Consider the following 26,833-nt stretch of genomic DNA (forward strand, 5'->3'; position numbering starts at 1 on the left):
TATGTATATAAACACACACTTAAATATATATATGTTCCTGTATGGTTGCAATGTATAATAAAACGTAGTGGCGGTTTTTCAAAATACCTGGGTTTTGTTTGTTGTACAAAAAAACAATGGACAAAGATACAGTTCCAACAATCCCAACCAATAAATGAATGTTTCATTCAGGAAACATTGGTAGGCAGAATACCCCAATTTAGGCCAATGCAAGGGAATGTAATAATCTGGAATTATGAAACATGTTTTAACTGGCATTCCATTAATATTTATTAGTCATATATACCAACAGCAAACTCATTCCTCTGGCTGCCAGTTGTCATGCAGTCAAAACAGTATCTTTCATGCACAAGAAAGAGATGCCAGTTCCACGATTAACAGAACTTTTTTTGGGGGGTGGGGGTGGAAGCTGGCGGGAGGGGTCTCCAGAACAGTCCAAGGAGAACTGAACATGCTCAGAGGGTATGGAATGGAGTGAGCAGAAATCTAAACAGGGGTACTTCCACACTGCACAAATCCCACTTGTTAACCATAAAGCAAAATCAAATGTACTGTAGATACTAGAATCCTCGTACACAAGAGTATTTTTTAACACTGAAGAACACTAAAGAATGTGACCCCTCCTACCTGGAATTGGAAGTAGCATGGTCCCAGGGGAAATGTGCTCTGAGCTGTGCTAAATGTTGGAATCAGATTATTGTCTGAGTGCTAAATTAGGAAAAGGAATTTTTGACAGTAATCCTAAGCCTGCAAATGTAATATGTTTGAGAGAGAAACAGAGAAGGAAACTAGATCAGGCAGAATACAGCTGAAGACAAAATAAAAAATCACTTTTTAAACCTAAATAAAATTACTGTGAAGAGCTCAAGTATATGCAGAATCAAGATGTTGTTAAAAGCTTTCCCCAACCTCCGGTGCTCAAAGATGCTATTGGACTGCAATTCCCATCAGGCCCAGTCAGCAGGTCCAACAACATCCAGAGGGCACCAGGTTGTGACAAGCTGCAACTCTGCATGAAATTGTTATTACTGTGTCCTTTATTTGAATCAGTGATAATGGAACAAATCCTATTCTTTCTCAGAATTGTATGCTGTGTAATACCTTTCCTATTTATATAGCTAGCCTCTACCTTTTAAAATCAGCACTGTTGCTAACTTCCTAATGATTTTCCCTTTAGGCAGAAGAGGTGAGGCTTACATTTGAGCTTCAAAGCTTTGATGGTGTTATAGGTTTGTGGGTGCCAGACTCCCCCCCCCATTAATCCCTGGATCCAGCAAGTGTTAAAATCTAATCAAGCCAAGTTACCTTCCCATGAGGTGACAGCCTGGGTGATGAGCCATTAAGAGGGATTAAGGGGCTTGGTGCTAGACGGCTAATGGCTAGTGCCCCCTCCCTCAAAAGATAGAGTCAGAGTTTGGAGTAGATAATGTATGTGAAATAATCTAGAAGAAAAGCAACAAACTGGCCAGAGATCATGATGTTTGATTTCTGTTTGACTCCAAGGCAGCGGCTATGGGAGAAACAAGACCCTTTTGGGGTATTGATGCTGTGAACCCCTCCATTGTAGACTCAGGCTGTATAGATCTGAATATAAACCATATATCATAAAGACACCACAATCTCCATTGTGCCTCATTTCCAAAAGGAAACACAAACCCTGCGTAAGTGCCTGGAACCCCTGGAATCTTGCACTGCTCAGAAATTGGGCTGGCGTGCAACACTATCATCATGCCACTGTGGCCAGTGAGTGTGTTGTTCTGAGTTCATCACACTATACGCACAAACTGATGCTTTCAAGTAAAAATGCGGGCTCATAGAGATCACACTACACAAATCTAAGCAATACAAGTCAAAAGCAGCAGCAGCATGTGGGGAAAAATAAGTTTCCCAATAGTAGGAGATGGTGAGTGGAGCTCAGATGAATTATGTTTATGAGGTAACATCCTCCATTCTGAATATCAAACAGTATAAATCACTTAATCCACCGACCTCACTATTACTGTATTTTTCGCTCTATAACACGCACTCGACCATAACACGCACGTAGTTTTTAGAGGAGGAAAATCCGTAGGCATGCCACCCATAAGCATTCCCTCCATAACACGCACAGACATTTCCCCTTACTTTTTAGGAGGAAAAAAGTGAGTGTTATGGTGCAAAAAAACCGGTAACTTGTCTTGGATTAAATGGGGGTAAAACTTCAGCCTAGAGTTTTTTACAGCCGTTCCAAATGGGCTGAATGAATGCAGACAGGATAGTAAATAATCATTGCCACCATCACCTGGGGCTGTAAAACCGCAAGGCAGGAGTGGTGTGGAAAGCTACAAAAATGAATCATTCTGCTACCTACAAATGTATGTCCTATAGTTACATGAGAATCAGGATCTCCATTAAGTTGTGGCAGCATAGCAGCTTCATATAGGGTGTTTTCCTGATTTGGGTATATATCGGTGTAAGGCAGGGTAGGGGGACACCATTGACATTTATTTTGAGAATCATGCAAGCTTCTATGTTCTGCTGTATGCATGTGGTAAAACAAATTCTTGAGCAGCGCTTGCAAATCATGGGGTGCATATAGAGTTCTCCTCTAAAATAAAGCACACTCATGCAGATAGTATGTAATTTATGAAGCAGCTTTTAGAGCAGTGGCGTAGCGTGGGGGGTGCAGGGGGGCCGGCCGCACCGGGCGCAACATCTGGGGTTAGGGTTAGGGGGCGCAAATCCACGGGTTAGGGGGCACAAATCCATGGGTTAGGGGGCGCAAATTACTTGCCTTGCCCCGGGTGCTGACAACCCACGCTACGCCACTGTTTTAGAGGTAAGTTTTGTGATTTGTGCCTAGATCTCGATGATAAGTCAGGCTGTGTATATATTGCCAATTTAAAACACAGCTAAGTCAATTTTCCCCCTCTCAGTTTGGATTGAAGATGGTTTTGGGGGGAAATGCATCCAAATGCAGAATTTTGTAAGCAGCAACAAGACAGATTCAGGATAGATATGGATTGTTGCCAACGCCATATGGACACCACCTCCTAAAGCAGTGGTGGGAGCACCCTGGATGAAGGGCAAATGGGAGTGCATAAACAACCTTGGTTTCAAATGAAAATTCCTCTTATCCTGCAGTCAAACACCCCAAAAGACAACTGGACTGGATATTACAAAGAAGGCTGTTACTTTTCCTAACTAAAACTTGCCATCTAAATCGACCCATGAGGTATACAGCCATGTGTAAATGAAATTTCTGGAGCCAGGTTGAGCTTTATTAGAAGCTCAAGCTTCACTTGGGAGCCATGGTGGCTGGTCCATTGGTGCAAATAGGGCATTGCCCCCTCAACCTTAGTCTGCTCTCAGGCAGCTTCCCATCTTCCTGCCTTCTTACTTAAAACTAGTCCAGGAGTTATTCCTGGCTATAAGCGTCCTCCTCCATAGTCTCAGTTTTGACCTTGTAGAACTCAGCACAGAGGAGGGTGGTGACAAAACTAGAATTAGTTGACTTCGCCTGTCATTGGCTCTTGTTCCTGCCTATCATTGGCTTCCCTGCCTTCTACCCTAAGAGTCCAATTGGGCACCAGTCACCTCTGCTTGGGAGACTTTGCCATACCTCAGCCATGTGACAATAATAAACGAGAGTGCTTTTCAGCTTGGACAGAGCAAGAAAAGGAAATATCTGCAACTGATTTCACTAAGACTTTACTCATGAGGAATGAAAACGTGTGATAGGATATAAATACCATGCTTTTAATGTACTTTTATTAGAGCAACGGGAACTTTTATCAGAGCAACAGGAATCTAACAGCTACATTGATAAACCTGTAATTAAGAAAATGTCTACAGTGTTATCAAGCCCTTGCTTTTTATGGCTTCTGTGGTGTTACTGCCTATGGAACTCAGCATGCTCCAAAGTTTTTTCCTGGCACAATGGGTAATTATTTTTGCAACTCTCTGGGTATCCTGCTTATAGTTATGGAATGTTTGGAAACATCCCTACACATCGTTTTGGATATTCATTATGTGGGAATGCAATTCAAAGCTTGTGATCGTTTTCATGGATGTGCAAGAGAGCCGTGGGAGCAGATTTGAACAATGAGTGAAACTTCAAAGACTTCTAGGATTGCATATGCAAGCACACAGACTCATAACCTATCCAAGATGAGATGAAAACATATAGGTAAGGGGTTTTTATGTATATATACAGGTAAATCCTAGATGGTACATAGAAAGAGAATTTTAGGGAGAAAAAGAACACAATATATTTTACACGAAAACATTTAGAACCATTCCAACTTCTTAGCTGATGAGCCAGTTGAATATATTTTTAACACCCTTTCTTGCAAAGTAAATCTAAGAAGAAAGTTGCTCAAAACTGACCCCACAAAGCCATCTGTTTTGTTAAATGTCAGAATTTTTGAAGAAGGAGTGGAAATAAGTATCACAGGTGATAGACTGTTTCAGAGCTCCTGTCAAAAGCAGGGATTCTGGTAGATTAGATGATTCCAAACTGTGCCAACTCGTGAAGCTCCAGATGGCTGAAAGCTTCCCAAGGGCAAATCACTGTAATATCTGCAAGAAAGAGAGAAAAAGTTTATTATGCCTACATAGATCAAGATGGAAAAGCTCATTTAAGATGGCTTGGGGTGGAGGAAAATAGCACAGGGAATAACAGAGCAATGTTGTCTATCAATTACCTGTTCCAAGGCCCTCCATTCCCGGGATATCATCTCCAAAACTATGGAAAAAGCAACAGAAGAGAGTTTGAGTTGCAGCCATATGTTTGTGTATTTATGAATAGATATATTTTTCCTAACCAAAGAGAACATGCAAGGGAACAGCTGATTTTGTGTGTGTTTTCCACCGCAAGATCAAGTTGTACTGGATATTGTCTCCCCCATTAGCAAGCTCCTGCATTTGGCTTGGTCTTGTTTGGCTTGGTCTTGTTACTATGTACAAACAGATGGGACAAATGTCTTTAAATATGATCAATTTGTTCCTTACAAAGAGGCACCAAAAAACCTGCAATTTTCAGAGTGTTTTGAGCCTCTCACTCATGCCACTCATGCTGATTCCAATGTTGGTTTGCCACGCAGGGGCATCTATTCACACAGAACAGAACCAAGTCAAACCAAAATAGAGAAAAAATATCCTAGGAAATATGAGTGAGAACATGCTTGTATCGTTGCTCTCTAAGCATATAGTCAAAGAGCATCTGCTCATCAGCAGGCTATCAAATCTAAGCTAAACAATCTCATCATGCTGTCTCATAAGAAAGCCAAAGCCAAGAACAGGAAGTGTACCCTGGCTTAGATACATCTGGAGAGCCACGGATTCGCCATCCCACCATAAAATAGACTGCATTTAACTAGCAAGATAGATTCCGAACCCAGACAGCCACAACATATGAAAAGTATATCAGTGAGTAATCTAAGGCCATATAATGGAATCGACTGTATATAATGGAATCGACTCCTCCCCATTGGTCCAGCACCTTAACATCACTATCACCCCAGTCCATTACTCATTTATTTTCCGTTGTAAAATACCCTGATAGGACCCATCAGCAAAGGTCCTATAGTATAAACCATATCAAGCTATCCCCATAAGGCCTTTCCTCTGTCCTCTGTCTCCTTGCGTGATCTAACCAAGACAAGACCATTACAAACAACTACAGAGCCCAGCTCCATTTATAATGCAGTCCTACATATGTTTATTCATAGGTAAGTACCACTGTGTTCGATGGGGCTTATTCCCCAATATTTATGTTTAGGACTATAGCATTATGCAGGTTAAGTCAAGATACCTGCCACACCTCAGTCTATGGCCTGAAGCACAACATACTGTACCATCATTCATTTACATCGGGAATGGGAAAAGTGTGGCCCTCCAGTAAGCTGTTGTACTACAACTCCCATCACCCTTGACCTTGGGTAAGGGCTGATGGGAGTTGTAGTTCAGGAACACCAGGAAGGACAAAGGTTCCTCAGCATTTATGCACATGATGCGTTATTCAGAATGAGAAAAGAGGCCGCTGTCCCAAGGGGCTTACAGTCTAGATATCAACGCAAGGGAAACAACCAAGGAAGGAAGAGGGAAATGGAGGCAGTGGTAAAAGAGGAATAAATAAGGCCCGCCCCCTGCCCAGTTACACGTATGTAGTTACAGTAGGGGTGATGCCCTAATAGTTGCAGTTTGGTAATGCAGAATCTTAAAAGCACATTTGGGAGCGAATGAAGCCTTTGGCTTCTGAATTGCTACTCTTACCCTTTTACTCCTTTTTTGGGGGGCTTGCTCTTGAACTGCCGTGTCTGCCGTTGCTTGAACTTGGGAGGCCCCTTGCGAGGCGTGGTAGGTCCAGTTGTCTCTGAAGCATTGAGGGTGGTAGGCGCTGCTGCGTTCTCAGTCATTCTTCACCTCCTCTGAGGCACTCTGCTGCTTCAGATCTCTGGAACACAAATAAACACAGTTAATGAAAAAAAGGGGAGTACTGTACTTACAATTTACAACCCTTGTTGCCATTTGAGTTGGAAAATCTCGACCCCTACTTTAAAGCCGAAGGAACCCTGCCCTCAATTCAGTCTGGTTATGCTGTCTACAACCATATAACTCTCCAGAGCTACAGTGTTTTTCAAAATCACAGCAAAACCTATGCATCTGAGCTCATGTAAAGTGGCTGGGATTTAAGCTGGTAGAGCAGCATTAGCTAGCCTTTTTTTTTTGGCAACAGGCAGGAATTCAACAGGGACAGCTGGTTGCACAGATGTAGCCATGGGAAAGATTTCAAAAGCTACATGTTTGTGCATCATGAACCTTTTAAAGGAACAGGCAACCCTGCCATAAAGTAAGTGTGTGTGCTGGAGGCGGGGAAGAGAGAGGGAGATCATGTGCAGGAGACATTCCTACTTCTAGGTGCTCTCTCCCATCCTCACTGGTTTGAAAAATAAAAATGAATACTCCAGTTTGCCTTCACTCAGCTCAGCTGTTCATTGGCCAATAAGCACAAACTGCTACTTAAAAAATAATAATAATGGAGCAATTTATACAGTGGGATCTGGCCCTTCCATTTTTGCTCATCAGACAACAATGGAGGTATGTTTGTATACTACACAAATTGCCCCCCCCCCCATGACTCCGTGTTCAGTAAATTATTATGAGATTTGAGCTGATATTGAAGTTTGGCATTAAGACCATTGTTGTTAACTGATCAGGGACTGGTTGGCTGGAGGGTGGGCGGGAATGTCGGTGTGATGTGCAGGAGAAGATTGCATTAATACTGGCCAGCTGAAAGATTAGGAGCCATCATTTTTGAGGGGAAACATGGCTCAGTGATAAAACATACAGTTTGCATGCAGAAGATCCCATGTTTAATATCCAGTAAAAGAAGAAGCAGCTGATAATAAGTGATGTGAAAACCCCTACTTGAGATCCTGGAGACCTGTTGCCACGCAGAGAAAACAATATAGGGGTAGATGGGCAAATAATCTGACTTGATAGAAGACAATTGCTTATGTTCCTCCCTTAAGTATTTACTTCTGTGCCTAGCACTTGCAGTTAAAGGTAAAGGGACCCCTGACCATTAGGTCCAGTCACGGACGACTCTGGGGTTGCGGCACTCATCCTGCTTTATTGGCTGAGGGAGCCGGCGTACAGCTTCCAGGTCATGTGGCCAGCATGACTAAGGCACTTCTGGCAAACCAGAGCAACGCACGGAAATGCTGTTTACCTTCCCGCCAGAGCGGTACCTCTTTATCTACTTGCACTTTGATGTGCTTTTGAACTGCTAGGTTGGCAGGAGCAGGGACCGAGCAACGGGAGCTCACCCTGTCGCGGGGATTCAAACCGCCAACCTTCTGATCGGCAAAGTCCTAGACTCTGTGGTTTAACCCACAGCGCCACCCGCGTCCCAACAGCACTTGCAGTTACAGCAGCCCAAATGCTTGATGCTTTTTGCCATACTGATTGCTAGAAGTATGCTCTAGTTCCTACATAGCAGGGAAGGGGAACCTCTCAGCCTCTTGATGTTGTTAGGACTCCAGCTTCCATCAGCACCAGCCAGGATAGTCAAAGTTCAGCAACAATGGAAGTTGTATGTATGTATGCATGTATGTATGTATGTATGTATATGTGTGTGTGTGTGTGTGTGTGTTTGCCTGTGTATATCCAATCTCTAAGCCAGGGCAGATCTACTATGAAACTAATAAAGATTAAACTTCAGGGCCCCTGAACCCAGAGGGGCCCCAGAAGCAGCTTTAGTCCACATTGATTAAAAGGTTGGGGTCTAATACACCCAATTTGAGTCACACGACTCAGATTTTTTGTTGTACAGTATATATTTCAACAATCCCGAAGTTTTAGAGTCAGTACCACAGATGTTGTAAAAGTGTGGCGATCTGTCACGAAACAACCCATTTGAAGAAGATAGCCGTGGTTAGCCAGACCTCATTGCTGGTTGCGAAGGGGCCCCCATGACAGTTCAACCTCCAGGGCCCCCAAAATGTAGGTCTGCCACTGTTCTCAGCTCACGCAAGGCAGCCTGGTGAACATACTGCTGAAATAGGATTTGGACCTCCATATGCTAGACTGAAGCTAAAGTCTTCAACTTTTTCAACCCAGAACCCCCTTATCCCCTTCTTCCGCCTGCTCCTTTCTGAGAACTAGTGTGATCAAAAACGGGGCAAAAAAGGGCAGGGCTTCTGAACTTCTGAAAGAAAGCGGGAATTTTGCAATGGGCAGCTTTTCACGCAAGGGTGATTAAGGTTCCACTGCTGACATTTCATCTTCCATACATCTCCTAAGGGAGAAGGAGTGCTTCACATCTGGTCCCTTCATCCAATCGTTCATATTTTCTTTAAAAATCCTAAACAAGACAAAAAATGGCTAAGGTGCTGTCCGCTTATGACTCCCTATCCATTGGTTGTGAACCAATGTACCAATTTTGACTAAAAGGACTTTCTGTTGGCTGAAGTAACAGGTCCACTGCTTTGTCATCTGTGTGGTTTGTCTCAACACAATGGAGGCAGAAGGAATTCAGTTTGAACCAACACTTCCTGAAACAATATGCAAACTAAAATGCAGCTGTCCTTCGACATTCTCACTTCTCCTAATTTCTCAGTGCAATTTCTCCAACCAAATAACGTGTACAAAGCTGCATATATTTGGGAAATGGTTCACAAAAAAATATGCATAATAGACAAAACTGCATAACAAACTGTCTTATTTTGAGAGAAAAGCACACTGAAATGCTGATGGCTATTCATGAGGCAAAATAAATAAATAACTGCATACACTATAAACCAGGCACCCCCAAACTCGGCCCCCCAGATGTTTTGGGACTACAATTCCTATCATCCCTGGCCACTGGTCCTGTTAGCTAGGCATGATGGGAGTTGTAGTCCCAAAACATCTGGAGGGCCGAGTTTGGGGATGCCTGCTGTAAACGGATGGAGAAATGCGGAAAACAGAACTTAAGTTAGGAAAATTGGGAAGCTTGAGGTTAAAAAACCTGAGAGATTTTGTGCACCCTAGCTCACACACTGCCAAAACCAAAAACCAAAAACCAGTTATTGGGTGCTTACATTGCCCATTAGGCCAAAGCTACCTTCCCAGTCAAAATGGCCTCTATGCTTAAGTGCCAAAGGGAAAGGTTTTGTCCTTTCTTCTTTCTCCCTCACACACGTTTGTCCCTTCTGCTCCGCATAAGCATTATGCAACTCCCATTCTAGACTTCTCTCATGGCTTGTTCTCAAGCTGATCCCTGATGTCAGAGGACAAAATTAGCCCAGACATAAGAGCTGGTGCTTAATCTCTTTATGTCAGAGCACCATACTGTATCTCCTTGGTGCAGCCTGCTAATATCTCCTTATATCTCTCTCCACAGCAGTGGGATATTTTTATGTCTCTAGCCTATTAAAACATGCAGGTAGAATTTTCACAAAAAAACCAACTATTACCTGAAGAACAAAGAGCAGGGTACTGCTTGCCCTCGAAAACATTTCTGAAATGGTGGCTAAGACTTTTTATTCCAACAATGTACTGTATGTAAAAGGCTGGGATCTGCTCTTGAAATGAAGAACGAGACAGAATTGCTTAACAAATGTATTATGGTTCGTTGTTGCTAATAATTATATGCAGCTTGTTTATGAGATTCCAAAGACGCTTCAGCAATCTCACTGCTCAAGAGAAGCAACTTGTAATAACTTCATAAACGAACAATCTGCTTCTTTTCATGCCAATTTAATGTATGTTGTATAGTCGATAAATATTTAGCATTGGAAGATTTGTAGTTGCTCGTGGTTCTGCCAAATGCTGTGATCAGACCAAAGTGAGAAATCTGCAAATAATTTCAGTTCATGTCTTCTATCACCATAGACCTGCAAGCCATATTAGGAGTTACATTATGCATTTGGACATAGCTAATGACTAGCTGCCCACTCCTAAGTATGTTTACTTGGGAGTAAGTCCAATTCAGTTCAATGGGACTCACTCTTACTCTGGAGTAAGCTCCTCAGAACTGATGGTGGTTTTCTGCATGGGATTGCTCTGCTAGGTGTAGTACATTAAACCAACTGGCATGTTTTCCAGTAAGCTCCTAGACTTTCTTCATGTTGTGTTGAGTTAGGAAAAATGCTTTATTTCCATTTTTTGAGAGCTAGGAAGTTCAAGAGGAAAGTCTAAACAATTTGATCAAGGAAATTTGGGGCACAGCCAAATCCCATTCTGGGATCAGATTCTTTGCTGAAGCCAATGGACCTCTGCCAGTTTGCATTAGCACGAACAGACCTGTAGCATCTGAAGGACGTGTGTGTGTGTGTTATTTAAAGAAGTGACAAAGGATGGGGGGGGAGGGGAACCACTCTGTTCTTAGGGTTTTCATGCTGTATACTGATTCTGCTGCTTTCAGAGATTGCATATGCCCAAACTACATCCATGGTTACAAATTACATACTTTAACAGTCATTGTGGTAAACAATTCCAGCAAGAGGAACATTTGGCTGGAAAACCTATTTAAATAAACAGCTGACAGGATGCTCTCGAGAAGCCTGGCTTGAGTTTCATTGAAAATGTGGGATGTACCCCTGAGCGAACAAAACATCAGGAAATTTTCAGGGAAAGAGACTTGAACCCACAAATTTAGAAAGGCATTAAGGTGCACACAGCAAGACCATGTCCATGTATGTATGTACTCACTGTGCATATACAGCATGTAAGATCCCCAAAGAACCCTGGAAGATGTAGCTTGTTAAGGGAGCTGGGGATTGTAGTCTTGTAAGGTATAGAGCATAAAGCAATGGGGAAGGGCTGGAGCTTAGCGGCAGGGCAGCTGCTCTGCCTGCAGAAGGTCCCAGATTCAATCCCCAGCATCTATAGGGCTCGGAGAGAGCTCTGTCTGGGATGCAAGAGCAGCGGCGTAGCGTGGGTTATCAGCACCCGGGGCAAGGCAAGTAATTTGCGCCCCCTAACCCGGGGCAAGGCAAGTAATTTGCGCCCCCTAACACCTAACCATGGTCATTAATACGCCAAGACGCGCGTCTTTGGGCGTCGCGGCGCAGCCTTCTCGGTCTCCCTCCCCGGCCCGGCTAGTCCCGACGCGGCTTCTTTCTGGCGCGGGGAGGGGGCTTCTTTCTGGCGCGGGGAGGGGGCAGCTCTGGGGCCAGTGCGTCGGCCGGCCTCCGGCGCGGGTGGGGGGGCCCCGTCGGGGCGGGTGGGCGGTCTTGGCACGCAGGCACTAGAGCGCCGCCGATGGCGCGTTTGGCGGGCTGCGCACGTCCAGACAGCGACCCGAGCCTGGGCGGCGTGGCGCTTGGTGCCGGAGCCTCCGCTCGCAGCGCCCCGTCGGGAGACCCGGCCGGAAGGAGCCTCGAGCCAGCTGTCGGACGTGGTTGAAGCAGCCAGGGCGGCATGGCAGGCGGTGGCGGCTCCTCGGCGACTCCACGCGGCCAGCCCAGCGCGCTGGCCGAGCCCCGCAGGCGAACTGCCCGTCGGTGAGGAGGGGCTGCCTGGTGCGCCCTCTGTGGCCCTGACGCGCGGGGACCGCGGCGAGCGCTGAGAGCCGCTGCCACCTACAGCCTGCTCCCGAGGCTCTTCGGCGACTCCGGAGGCAGCGAGCGCGCCCCCCCAGAAGTTGCGCCCGGTGCGGCTGGCACCCCTGGCACCCCCCACGCTACGCCACTGTGCAAGAGCCCCCCTGCCATTCCGTAAGTAGATGGCTCTGAGCTAGCTGGACCAATGATCTGACTTGTTAGGAGGGAGCTTCCTAGGTTCCCAATGCTATTTCCAAACAGATTGTCCCCAGTTTCTCTGCTTCTCCTTTTAGAAAGCAAAGGGGAAGGAAGGTACCACCTGAAGGATTCATAAAATGTTGCTTCCATTTCAGAGCAAGGGTACTGTAGCTGACAAAGAGATGTGCTGCCTGTAGTCAAGGGGAGTTACTGTAAACTGAGTTCTCACCCGGCTCAATATTAAAAGGAATAGAGAGAAAGGGGATCTAGCAGTGGCCACAAATGATCCTTCCTATTTCTTCACCACCACCCTGTCATCAATGCATGCATCTCATCTAGTCAGGAAAAAAAATACAATGGTCCACTTCTTTTACCTGCTGTCAGTAACAGACCAGCGGGGAAAAGGGGCTAGCAATCCTTTCCCACCAACGGCAGAAATGCCCCACTCTGTTCTCCACCAATGTCCTTCAGAGCTACTGAGTAAGTTTCTCTGTAGAATTCATCAAGTTGGGTAGCACACAACGTTACAGCCGATTTTTTTCATCCCAAGACACTGATCCTGGTCTTCCAACATCACTGTCTTGTATCAGGTGCCCGCGACTGGACCCCTCAATTCACGTTTCAACTTTTGGATTGATGCCTTTCAAGGACTCCTTTAAATCCCTTGGGAACTTACCTCTCAGATAATGTAAGACAGCAATTCCGCCACTAATATTGCCTGTTGTTATTGGAAAAACAGTCCTGGGATGAGCGAAGCAGTGCAGGCGTCAGCAGTGAAATATGCCTTGAAAAGTGCTGTGCAATTGTGTGTCCTTTTTTCCTCCAACCTTCATTTCTCTCCCTACTTCAACGTCAAACTCGGCGCTTTCTAATTGGCTCTGACAGGTCCCTATTTCGGTTGAAGAGTTAATCCATTGTGTAAAGACGTTGCGTATGTCGTCAGATGGTTAATTTTACCTAATGCAATCTTGTCCATGGTAATGCTCTTATCCTGATGCTGTCAGATGGCAACCCACCTCCGGGTTAGTATCCAGGTTAATCTTCCCCCTCCTCCCTTTGTGAACATCTTGTAGGAGGGCTTGTGCACAAATGGCAAATTGCTTCTTCCTAATCCCTCCCTTTCACGGCATTTATCTCTGATCCTTTAGGAAAGGCAAAATAGATTCTCCGGCTGATGTTCTTTACAGCAGGGCCAGATACAAAACTCTACGTGGGCTGCTCTGATCCTTTTTGATTTATCACCCTGGAAACATCTCATATCCCAGCTCCATGTCTGGCAAGAATATCACACGCTGGGCCATGGGAAGACCAAGTTTGTGTGTTCTGTGGTTGTCCTCAGAATGGTAGGCTGTGTACCCATCACTGCCTTAGAACACAGCTAAGCCATTCTTTTTCTCAATTCAGATTGAAGCTGGTTTGGGGATAAGCACATAAAAATGCAGCGTTCCACAAGAAACGACAGGATCAATACGAGATAAATATAGATTGTGGCTAATGTCGGGTGAACACAGCTTCCTAAGCTAGCAGTGGGGGTGCAATGGATGCAGAGTAAATAGGAAGCATGTACACACTAGTAGTCAGGAGCTCCAGTCTCCAAAAGAAGCCATTCATAAATATTGCACCCATGATATCACTCTAGCCATTTGCTACCTAGAATCTTCTTAATCTAGATTCAGACATAATTATGGTTGTATTGAGAAGTCATGCTATTCCAGTTTGGTTTTTGTGGGAGACTGATTGCCCAAAATCAGTTAATTCCAATATCTGCTGATGACTAGATATTTTATTCTTCTCAAGCCAAAGGAGAAATGCTTTAAAAGGGGGAATGACATGCCCACACCCTACACTATACACACACTCTCTCTTTCTCTCTCTCTCTAAATGTCTAAATGCAATCACCATACATTTTCACTACACATCTTTTCCCAGCCACTAGCTTGCTGATAATAAGAATGGATAAACAGCAGACATCATATTGTGAAGGAAGAAATGTTGGTGGCTCCTTGTAATTGGTTGAACATTTTATGAATCAGGTGAAAAAACCCTGCTCCAACAGATGTCAATGGCAAAACACCCACTGGTTTTAATAAAGCCCCACTTAAGCCTTTGCCATCCTTCCACCTTCCTGATACAATCTCAAGGCATCAACATTTTAAAGTCCTTCAAAGACCACATGGGACAACCACCATGCACCCTTGATAAATCAGCTCTTTAATTACATTCTTCCAACCACTTCAGAAAATTCTGCAAGCCAACTCAGCTAAGAATAGAGTCCCATGAAGTTTGCAACTGCCAATGGGTAAGCCAAAACGCTACTAAGAAAAATACTACGGTAAAAGTGACTAGCAAAATAAAACTTGCCTGGATGTCCAACTGACTACCTATTTACACTGAGTCCAATGAAAGATTTATTGCATTCATCTTGAAAAAGTCACATGATCATAAGGCAAATTATATAACCTTTACTGCTGGTGTTAAGAGTCCTTCAGATTAAAAAAAGATCAAAGAAAAGGGAAGTTTAAACAAGTCCTCCTGGGTTTCAATCCATGCTTTTTTTCTAATTTCAAAGCACAGTCCACAAGAACTCCTTTCTCTCTTTCCTGCTTCACTGTCTACAAGATGCAGATTTTTTTTTTAATTAAATGAAAACTTACAGTGTTGTGAGCTCCTCTTGGAAACCATGAAGTTATTTCCCAACCCGCTTGATGAGAAAAATCTCTCTGAAAGGCAAAGCACCCTCCAGAAATACTCCAGGGTGTCCTAATCCACCAGGTGACTTCACTGTCAAATGGCACCAATGACAATGTGTCATGCCTCAGAGGAGGAGGAGTGGACATGTTTCTGAGAGTGTTGATCCCAGATTTACTTTAGAGTGCATTTTGGGGGAGCTGTATTAGAATACAACAAGCATGAGAATACATTCCTCGGAGGAAGGGGATGAGATTGTCGGGCACTGACTGGACATTTCTCACCTACCCTGAAATTCTCACTTTATCTGAAAAAAGAAAAGAAAGGAAAAGAAAAGAAAAGAAAAGAAAAGAAAAGAAAAGGGGGAGTCAGATACATAGGGGGAGGCTCTCACATAGATGCAGAAGCTGTTGTATGAAATTAAAGCTTTTTCAACAGTGCCAGAATAGTGGAAGCCCTGGGCCAAATGATTAGGAACAAAACAACAAAAGGGGTACACCACATTGTTAAGATCCTTTAGAGAGACTCACACTTCACCTGTTTGATAGTATTCATTGTACATTTTCTGTCTAATATCTTCCAGTTACATAATACATGTGGCTCCAAGTCTGAGGAGTGTGCCTGTGTACTTGGCAGCAGTAACTACAATAATTACCGTAGTTTCCAGTTTGTTTCTGGGCCCAGTTCAAGGTGCTCATATTGGTGTTTAAAGCCTTACACAACTTAGGTCCTGAATATCTGAAAGACCACTTCCATCACTACAGATGCTCTCAGGTGTTAAGATCACGAGAGAAGTGTTTCACCACCCTCAGAAGTGCAGATTATGACATTTTAGGAGAGGGCTTTTCTACGTCCAAGCACACTGGCCCGGTAACCCAGGTGAAGGTTCTGCAATAGCAAAAATGATGACAAAACAATAATCTGGGATTAAAATTGGCCACAACTTCATTGATTACAGAGGTAATAGATATTGGCATAGGCATTGGGTATGCATCCTAAATCAACCTGCCTGCTTGCTGATTGATTACTCATTCAGGGTTGATCCTGGGTGCAGGGATCTCCCCTTGACGTAGCTCAAATGGGGCGATCCCACCAGAATGCCAGCAGGGTGTTCTATTGGCAGGCCTTGATTTGTGGAATTCCCCACAGAGGTATATGCAGGAGGCTTGCCTATGACCACCTTGACAGCATCACGAGTACAAATCATGATGAGTGCACAACGATAAGGATATCTGAAGGGGCTCCAACAGCTACATTTCTATGTGTGTCCCCCCCATGTCCTTTTTACTGCACATTCATGATTATTTCTGCTCATGATGCTATTGGGGTGGTCGCATACAATCCCACTTTCAATACTGCTTGCACCTGAAAACGTTTGGGGGCAGTCACACTGCTTCATTCCCAATCAGTGCATATTCTGTAACTTCCTGCTGAAGCCCTGTAACTTTTTATACCACAAATGTTCTGGGTTTCTTTTATCCTTTTGTTGCGCTGTAGCCCCACTAGACAGCATTAACGTGGTAGTGTTGTGGAATCACCACAGAACAACTAATGATGCAGAAGAAACCCACCACTAATGCACTATAATTGTGGGCTCATCCAGACTTCTGCTTGTCCCACCACTTTCCCCCATGAAAATCTTTACTGCTGAATAGCAGCAAACATCAATAGGGTTTTCTGCGGATTGATGCTTGCTCCGATTCAGCACTAAAGAGTGTGGAAAGCGGAGGGGTAAAGAGAAAATCACTCAAACCTGTGCACAGAAAGCTTTCTAGGCATAAGACAAGTGGAAGTGTAGACAGTCAATAACAGGTTGCAGAATACACCCGTGATAAAACAGCAGTCTGCCCCCCCCCCTTGTGTTAGGTTGCTATTAAAGGTACATGAGCAGGACACTTTTTTTATAAAAAAAAGACAATTCTAGAGAAAAGAGACTGTAGTTTGTGAGGCCATGTGCCTTCCTTTTGTGTGTGAATGCCAATACATATACACACACACACACATCCCTCAGGGATGAAATCTCCTCCACACAGTGCCTGGGACCTTGAGATTATTCATGTTGCACATGACACAATAAGCGTTGGCTGCAGCCAGCTGGAGGAACCATGCACACATTCAGCAGCAGGCTTGTTGCATCTGCCGCCACCGCCGCCACTCCACCCACATGTCTGCGCACCTCTGAGTTTCCATCTGTCTCGGCAGCCACACAAAGGGTTGCTTCTTGCCACTGTCCCCCTTTTATGCGGTACTTGCTCTCTCCTCTCTTTTTAACATGCCTCACGGCTTATAGCCTCTTTTACCATTTCCTTATTTCTTTATGAGATTCCTTACCCACCTTTTCACCGCAAGGCTGCTTACAACAACAGAACACACAAATATAAAGACTGACATAACAGTTACAGTTTTAAAAACAAGTTTAAACTGTTCCAGCCGGAACAGAACAAATTGAGCAATAGAGGCGAGTCCCACAAAACATCCTGTCTTTACTGCCAAAGGGCAGAGTGGAGATGGATTTTCATTTGTTTTTCTCCCCACCCCCGACGTCTTGTGATCGATTATGCAAAGCAGGGCTTACCTGCCCCCCAATATTTTATTCAAGTTGGCACCCTTGGTGGGTGTTGTGTTTTGGCGAGTGTATGCTATAACATATAACTGATACACAATAATTGTGCTTTATGGGTATATTTATACTGGATGGCCCACACACTATTCTGCTTTATTAGTTGTTCTGCAATGCTTCCCCAATGTTATTGAATTATTGGCATCATGTGGGGGCCCCTCTTGCACTATAGCATAACAAAAGTCGGACAACATGAATCCAGGAGCATTTGTGGCATAAAAAGTTACAAGATTTCAGCAGGAAGTTACAGGGCATGAACCAATTGGAAATGATGCGGTATGCCCACCCCTTGAAACTTTTGCAGTTGCAAACAGTATGGAAAGTGGATTTGCATATAACCTCCCTGATAAAATCATGAGTGCAACTAACCATGAATGCGCAATAAAAGGGACAGCTGGTCTTCTACTCACAACCCCCTATTGAGTCTCATTCTTCTACCTAGCTAAGGACCAAACTAGGCAAGATCCCACATGTAGAATGCCCCTGAAAATGGTAGTTGGGTATCTCATTTCCCTCCTCCAACCCTTCATAAGCAAGGTCAGCCATTGCAGGGTTGGTTCACCCATGAGGCAAGGTAAGACAATCTCTACAAGCAGCAGAATTGGCAGAGGCAGCATACGCAACCTCCAAGGAATGCTTCTCCTGCTGCTGCCACCACTGCCACACATTCCTTGAAAGCCAGATCTGCGTTCTCCTCGGCAACACCCCAACTCCCAATGCTGCCTCTGCAGCTGCCTCTCAGTGAATAGAGGATGCTGCTGGTCTCCTCCCACCCCGAGGAGGAAATGGCAGGGGCTGTCCTCTGGGGTCTTCTAGGCTCTACTTGCATGGGACACGGGTGGCGCTGTGGTCTAAACCACTGAGCCTCTTGGGCTTGCTGATCAGAAGGTCGACGGTTTGAATCCCCGGGATGGAGCAATTGCTCTGTCCCAGCTCCTGCCAACCTAGCAGTTCGAAAGCACACCAGTGCAAGTAGATAAATAGGTACCGCTGTGGTGGGAAGGTAAACGGCATTTCCGTGCGCTCTGGCTTCAGTCACAGTGTTCCGTTGAGCCAGAAGTGGTTTAGTCATGCTGGCCACATGACCCGGAAAGTTGTCTGTGGACAAACACCAGTTCCCTTGGCCTGAAAGAGAGATGAGCGCCACAACCCCATAGTCACCTCTAAGTGGACTTACCATCCAGGGGTCATTTACCTTTTACCTGGGCTCTGCACCCAGCATGATTCAGAGTGGGTCCCTTTCCCTCTTGCAATGGTCTTTGATTCCCTTTCCAACCTTTTAGGAAAGTTGATTTGATTGCCCCCTTGCTCCTGATGTAGCTCTTCACTCAATCCTTCTTCCCTGGTGGCGAGGGCAACATCTTGTGGTTCACTTCAGGTGAAAAATGTCTTGAGTCGGCCATGCTCCCTTGTGTTGTGACATGATGGGTTCCCCCATCCCTGCTCTGAATAACTGATGACTGCTGGGAGGGGAGGGGGAAACTTAGTATGTTGTGACATCACATCATGGGGTAAGCTGTACTATATGTCATGGAAAGGCTGGAAGAACTAGATGTTCCCTCTGCTAATTGCTGGTTTTGACAGTAGCCATCTGTTATAGCATTTTTGCTTCTTCCGATCTTTAATTAAAATGCTTCGTTATCTATAATAATAAACAACACTAGAAATGAAGGAGAAGAATGGTAAATAAAAGTACTACAACACAGCCTTCACCAGTGTGGTGCTTCCATCAACTCCCATTAAAAATTCCCATCAGTTCCATCCAGGATGGCCAATGTTCAGGGATGATGGGAGTTGCAACCCAACAACATATGGGAGGACCAGTTTCCTAACCCTGCACCAGTCCACCATTCTGTTCCAAAATCAACAAGCCACACACATTTGGAAGCTCTTAAGCATGATATGAAGATTATGAATGTCTCGTATTGTTTACTTCCAGCACCTGATAATTACATAAAGATTCCATTTAGCTGTCATGGTGAATGGCCGTTGACAGAATGATTGTCCATTGATTTGCTTAATCTGGTTTGAGATCCTAGAATCCTAGAATTGTAGTTTAAGCTTTGGCCATCATTACCTCTTGAGGTAGTGAATTCTAAAGGGGATGGGGGACAATTCCCTTTTCTCTCTTGACCCTATCACAGATAACTTTTGCTGGGTGGCTGTGACCCAAGGTACCAATATTGTGAGAGAGGAAGAAAAAAAAATATCTCTCCAACTACTCTTTCTCAGCATTACTGATTCATGAACTCTTATTATCTCTCCCCTAAATGTGGGAACACGTGCTGCAGCTGCTTTTAAACTTCAGATACACTGCTGGGAAATTGGATTATGGATCTTCTCCTACATCTCAGCTTGTTTGGTCCTGACTCAGAGCATGCAGTTAAGACTGCCTTGCCAATTTTATTGTTGGAAAACAGACAGCTTTCACCTCAGTTCTGTTGAGAAACACCATACCCTTTCAAAATGAGTACTCCATTTAAACCTTGCTTTCACTTTAATCCAGTCTTCCAAAATAATAATTTAAGCTTGTTTTCCATATGGAAACCAGAGGGATCCAACACAGTGTCCATGGCTTATGTGTAGCTGTATACTTGGATATCAGTACTTTGCCTGGCGTGTCCCACTAGAATTTTTTTAGTAACCTTAACTACAAAATATATACTTTTCTACCTCTAAGAAAACTCATATGGCAACATTTACGTATCTCCCATTTTTACGATTTCCAGTGTAATACCAGCAAAATTTGATTCCCTTGTATATAATGATAAAATACCCATGTTTGGAGCAGTGTCCTTTATCCCTTTCCCACTCCAGAAACTAACCCCCACCCCATTTTGGACCTGGAAGGGCTCAGAACGGGGGCGTAAATGGGCAGGGCAGGGTTATGTCTGCTCTGCCGACATTCGCGGGGGCAGAATGGAATCCTTGCGCAAAATGGCCGCCACCTGTTGTTGTTGTTGTTTACTCATTTAGTCGTGTCCGATTCTTCGTGACCCCATGGACCAGAGCATGCCAGGCACTTCTGTCTTCCACTGCCTCCCGCAGTTTAGTCAAACTCATGCTGGTAGCTTCGAGAACACTATCCAACCATCTCGTCCTCTGACATCCCCTTCTCCTTGTGCCCTCCATCTTTCCCAGCATCAGGGTCTTTTCCAGGGAGTCTTCTCTTCTCATGAGGTGGTCAAAGTATTGGAGTCTCAGTTTCAGGATCTGTCCTTCCAGTGAGCACTCAGGGTTGATTTCCTTAAGAATGGAGAGGTTTGATCTTCTTGCAGTCCATGGGACTCTCAAGAGTCTCCTCCAGCGCCATAATTCAAAAGCATCAATTCTTTGGCAATCAGCCTTCTTTATGGTCCAGCTCTCACTTCCATACATCACTACTGGGAAAACCATAGCTTTTACTATACGGACCTTTGTTGGCAAGGTGATGCCTCTACTTTTTAAGATGCTGTCTATGTTTGTCATTGCTTTTCTCCCAAGAAGCAGACGTCTTTTAATTTTGTGGCTGCTGTCACCATCTGCAGTGATCATGGAGCCCAAGAAAGTAAAATCTCTCACTGGCTCCATTTCTTCCCCTTCTATTTGCCAGGCACCTGTAGTTAATAACAAGTTTTGAACTTTTTGAATTATGCTGGAGCAAAGCAGGAGTGATGAACACTTTTCACCTCCAGGGTCAGGCAGCTACCTGGGGGTGAACAGGGTAATGGAAAAAGGAGGTGTAACATGGGATGCGACTCTTAACATGGTGCAGGTGCCTACATCTTAGCCATGTAATAGATACCTGATGCTTCTACATTTTGCCATCTGTTCACTCAACTTGGAGAGGTTTCCACCATCTGCTTTTGTTTTGACGACCCTGGACAATTTAGTGCCGAGGTGTATAACTGGCTTTGCTGCAACTCGTGCAGGAAGGGTAAAATTATATAGCATGCTCCTGCCCAGAGATTTGCAATCTAATAAAAGGAGCTGAAAAATCAATAAGGCCCCAGGCAGGCAACTAGTTATTAACACAGTGTTCAAAGAGATTTATGAGATTATAAGAGTGCGAGTGTTTTGCTGTGTATATAATTAGCTGCAGGACTGGGACCGGATGTTCAGTTTCAAAGTGCACTTGTTCTTTACTCTGTGCTCACTTACAGGAATTTTGCCATTTCCCTGGAAAGAGTAATTACTAAAAAGTATGTATTGTGTGGCATCCTGACCTTCCAGCCGACGTTCAGGCAGATCTTCTGCAGCACAACAGAGCCCTGATCTTAGCTTGCTTTTACTCTCATGCAGCACAATCCTGGGCATGTTTACGGAGAATTCCTGCTATGCTATTTATTCCTTATTCCTGCATCGTTGAGGGTTGGACTAGATGACCCTTGGTGTCCTTTCCAGTTCTACAGTTCTATGATTCACTATGTTCATTGGGCTAAAATGTGCAGAGGATTGCAGCTGGAGCAGTCTCACACCTTGCTTCTTCTGGAGGATCTTTTCAGCCGATCAGCTGGCCGGTTACAACTATGGAATTACATTTGAAACACCTGCACTGCATATTATTCCCCTGGCTCTAGAGGCAAATTTCTCAGGGAAACATGTTATCATATTTCAAATTGTTTTAGTACTTTGACACTATAGTACTTCAGTTGCTGAAGAATGAGGCTTTTTTTGTTTACTCAGAAGTAATCACTGTTTATACAAACAATAGGGATTTACTTCCAGGTACATATAACTAGCATTATACTCAGATCCTATCTATGCACCCATTGAAGACTTTGCTATTTGTCTGGGTATTTTAAGTGATTTCAGATTGTTCTACAATGCTCTTTAGTCGCTCAGATTTTAACTTGTTTTTGTTTCATATTTTGTAATGTTAATTTAGCGGTTTCAAATTGTATTTATATGCATTGTACACTTTCGTGTTTATTTACATTTTTTGTATACCATCCTGGAATCTTTTTATGAAGGGTTGTTAATGAATTCTTTTAAATAAATAAAATGAATACATTTTTAAGTCCAAAAATTAAAGTCAAGAAGTTGAACTCAATTTTGAAATCTGTAATATTTTACTTTACATAAAATATATAAATGTGTATATGGACACGAGGCCTCTTAATGCCTATTATCTACAAAGAGGTTTTGCACTTCTGTATAATTTACTTATGCACTTTTCTCATCCAGTTGTGATTCTAAAACCTGGATATAGCACACAGAATATTATTATTATTATAATTATAGAATATGTATTTCTAAACTTGAAATTTCAGCCTTTCTAGAAGCAATGCTTTCCTTAGGGAGCCAAGGGGATTAGTGAGGTGCACTAACATCTCCTTTAATTAAACATCCTGCTTGCTGCAGTGGCTCTTTCAGAATCATGAACCAAAGAGAACTTTCCAAACTTTACAGGCTGATGGGAGTTGGAGTTCCCCATCTGGGTCCTAGCTGCTTTTTAAAAAGACACCAGCACCAAGATGTGTTGTATTGTTTTCCACAAACATTGAAGAAAATATGTATTCCTTGCTGCAATTATAAATCTAAAAGATTTCATGATACATCATTTTTAAACATCTCTTTTCAAATCTTTGGTCTAATATGGAGAACTGACAGGGTTTTCCTACGGCAGTAGGAAGAGAGGGGAACATTGCGTACAGAAGGACTAAAGGAGAGAATGAGTCTCCTTGTCTCCCTCCATCATAGTCCTTTCCACTCCCCAACCTGAACACGTTTGTTTCTTGAAGCATCATTGCCTCAGCACCACAATCAGTCAGCAAGGAGCAGGAGCAGCACTTGCCCACGTGTCTTATTTTTCTCACCTTTAAGCTAGGGACAGGAGCTAGGCGATTAGCTGGCCTGTAAGAGGATTAATAAGGCATTAAATCTCCCCATCTTCTAAATGGTGGAGGAGTGATGGACTGTCATGTATGTTAACAAGACCAGACCAGCTTCCTACCTGTGCAAAGCCTCCTGAGAGCTTTACATGTCATTCGGGTACTAGTTGCAATCAGCAGCAACACTCAATACCCATAATACAAACCTTTTCCTTTGTAGTATTGTGGATGGCTGTCCCTACTTTGCCAGACACCTGATACAGCGGGCCTATCATGCAATTTAATCATGTAACTGTAGCACTGGAAGAAACCATGAAGGCCATCTAATCTAACCCACTGAAATGCAGGAATCTCAGCTAAAGCATCCATGACAGACGGCCATCCCACCTCTGCTTAGAAACCTCCAAGGAAGGAGAGTCCACAACTTCCCACTGGCGAGAAGCTCTTACTGTCGAAAAGGTCTTTCTGATGTTTAGTCAGAATCTCCTTTTTTGTAACTTGAATCCATTGGTTCAAGTCCTACTCTCTGGGGCTTATTCTGATTTATTACTTTCTTCTCCCACCTTTACTCCAATTAGCTCCAGGCACCATTCACGTACACTGTTAGCCACCATGGGTTGCATCTTCACAAGATGCAGTGGGATATACATTTTAAAAATAATGGTAAGAGTGGTTCTCTCCTGATCCCCACCACTCTCTTAACCTCACAACAAATCTGAGAGATTGTTTAGGTTTAGGATTAAAGGCCATAGCTCAACAACAGATCTCCTGCTTTGCAGACAACAGATCTTGGGGTAGAGCTGAAAAGATTTATTACAGTATTTTAATATTTTTTTGGAAGCTGCCCAGAGTGGATGGGGAAGCCTAGCCAGATGGGCAGTGTATAAATAATAATAATAATAATAATAATAATAATAATAATAATAATAATAATAATTATTATTATTATTATTTCAAAAATCCTGGAGAGCTATTGCCAGTCAGTGTAGAAAATACGGAACTACCGGTATATCAGCATCCTTCAGCCTTGGGTCCCCAGATGCTGTCTGACTCCCACTATCCCATTGGCTATGATGGTTGGGGGATGAGGGGAGTTGCAGTCCAACATCTGGAGACCCATGGTTGAAGAACATTGAGCTGTATGGGCAAATGGTATATGGAAACTTCCTGCATCCTATTACTGACATAAGGCCATCCAATGAGCTTCATGACTAGTAGAGGGAATTTAAACCCATGACTCTCTGTTTCAGTCAAGCATGCTACACCATACCAGCTGCGCCATACCAGCACCCTGTCCTATAATTTGGCACACATATTATCTTTATGCACACATAAGCCACATACCCTATCCAGCCGATATACCTGTAACCTGCCACATTACGCAGAATGTAGACATTCTGACCATATTGACAGGCTGTACATCTGGTTTTAGTAATTTTCCTCACATTTGGAATGTGGTCTCTCCTTTCATCATGCGGTAATTTAAACACAACTATAGTTGGAGCTGTGGGTAATTGAAAAGGAGAGGCTCCATATTTTAGATGGCAATTGTTCTGGCTCCCATAAAAACACACGTAATGCAGGGACATTGGGTCCTTACCGTGTTTTACACAGTTAAGGAAAGGTGTGTCTACCGTTCATACTTTGTAACACCAGCTTCAGTTTAGGAATCTGCAGCGGAGCAAGTTGCCGTCCAAGAATTTTTATACAATAATAGCTAAACTGCTAGGTAAAGAAGGCTTGCTGGACTGACTCCAACTAAGGCTGCAATCCTTACCCCACCTACTTGGGAGTAAGTCACACTGAATTCAATGGAACTGACTTCTGAGTAGATCTGGCAAGGACTGCAGGCTAAGTCATACTTGGAGTAGACCCATTGAAATCAATGGGCTTAAATTAGTCAAGTCTATTGATTTCAGTTGATTTTCTCTTACAACTTGGATACATCTTGAGGAAAGGTAATCCTCTCGGTTTACAAACAAAACAACACGGCTGTTACAGCGTTTGCTAAATCTCAGAATATAACATGCAGGTTCTGAAATGTATGGATTAGAGAACTGCATCTGCAGCTTGCAGCTAGCTCATAGAAGAAATTGCCTAATAGCCATTCTTACTCTTACAGTTGGCAAACAGGAAGAAGGTTATAGAGGAAGTGTTGTTACTACATTCCACCAAGTTCCTCCCTGGAAACAATTTGAGCCTTAATGACCAAGAGTTTATTTGTTATACAGTAACAAATTGCAATTAAAATCAAAGCAAGATATCTAAATATAGCACATGAAAACTTAAATGGTTTCAAATGTAGCCAAGAGTAACTCTTTAACTTTCAAACATTAGGGAAGTGTGAATATTCTGAATCCTGTGACTGGTGTTTTGTTTTTTTATATAGTGGATGCAATCCAAAGAACTGCACAACTAGTTCTGCAATCCAAGGAACTGTTAAACATGTTTTTAAAAAACACAGGAACCTAGTAAGAGCCCAAGTGGATCAGTTCAATGTCCATTTAATCTAGCATTCTGTTCACAGTGGCCAACCAGATGCAGGACACAAGTACAATTTCATTAATAGCTGCTCCCCACCTGCAGTGCTGCATGGCAAACATTTTGAAACTTACAAGAATTTCAGAATATGGCCAAGAGAGGAGGAGAGTTGTTGAAAGGAAAAAATAAGCCAGTTCCATTGGGAATGAGCTAATCCTTATTTATTACTAAGTAGCTCTTTGAACGCCCATTAAAAGTCATCCTTTAAAAAATGGTTTTCAACTATGACATTTTTTATTTGGAATCAAGAAAAGAAATGTCTTACCTGTAAAATATTGCAGGACTTTGAAAGGTGGTACTTGCGTGCCTGAAGAAATTATCTGTCACAAACAGAATGGGTTCTTTCCCCTGTGTATGTATAGAGGTTTTTCACTTAAATCACCTTATTCTGTTGGGATGGAATGACATGCAAACATAACGTCGGATAAATCTTATTATCACTTATTTCTTTCTTTGCACACCCATGCCTCCATTGCCACCCCTTCCACTGTTGTTTTCTGTGTCTGTTTTAGATTGCAAGCCCCTTGGGGCAGAGACCTATCATACATATTCTTTGTAATGCACTATGCACACATGTGACACTAATATGTTTATCTTCTGGCAACCAGCCAACATGCACCCATTTCTTCTAGCTCATGTTCATTTTCTGGCTACTGATTTTCATCTCTCTTTACCCAGAGCAGTTCTTATGATTCAGTGTAATATTTCAGCTCAGCTGATGACAGCTACAGAAATGAACAACATTCAAAGTGCATTACAGATAACTGAGCAGCTCTAAAATACATTGAATTAAGGCATAAAGCCTGTCAGTGGATTTGTGTAAAGGAAGTATTAATAGTTTAAGAATGTTTACTTTACAGAGCCTTAATGACCAATGAGTAGATGTTGCAGTGGTGAGAGAACAAACAGAAACAAAACAAGCTGGATGTAATCCCCTGCATGTTTACTTGTGAGTAAGACCC

At 43.4% G+C, this 26,833-nt stretch overlaps 1 protein-coding gene across 11 annotated transcripts; it reads right to left on the reverse strand.

Moving 5' to 3' along the window:
• Positions 1-2,816: 2,816 nt before the first annotated feature.
• PDE6H (phosphodiesterase 6H) lies at positions 2,817-26,251 on the reverse strand. 11 transcript variants are annotated; one of them, XR_014224270.1, is made up of 6 exons: positions 26,137-26,251; positions 15,182-15,204; positions 6,256-6,436; positions 4,686-4,726; positions 3,145-4,560; positions 2,817-3,088 (listed from the first exon to the last, which is right to left on the reverse strand). XR_014224270.1 is itself a non-coding variant. In XM_082241348.1 (6 exons), the coding sequence occupies exons 4-6, from the start codon at positions 6,396-6,398 to the stop codon at positions 4,484-4,486; spliced, it is 261 nt and encodes an 86-aa protein (XP_082097474.1). In that variant the 5' UTR covers positions 6,399-6,436; positions 15,186-15,204; positions 15,620-15,785; positions 17,074-17,308; the 3' UTR covers positions 2,817-4,483. The 11 variants fall into 11 exon arrangements, 10 of the variants coding, with proteins under 10 accessions (XP_082097474.1, XP_082097466.1, XP_082097467.1 ...); XM_082241348.1 differs by lacking the exon at positions 26,137-26,251 and adding exons at positions 15,620-15,785; positions 17,074-17,308 and having other exon boundaries at positions 2,817-4,560; positions 15,186-15,204; XM_082241340.1 differs by having other exon boundaries at positions 2,817-4,560.
• Positions 26,252-26,833: the final 582 nt, after the last annotated feature.

Source organism: Podarcis vaucheri (assembly GCF_965113315.1).
Source record: "Podarcis vaucheri genome assembly, chromosome: 10".
Lineage (NCBI taxonomy): Eukaryota > Metazoa > Chordata > Lepidosauria > Squamata > Lacertidae > Podarcis > Podarcis vaucheri.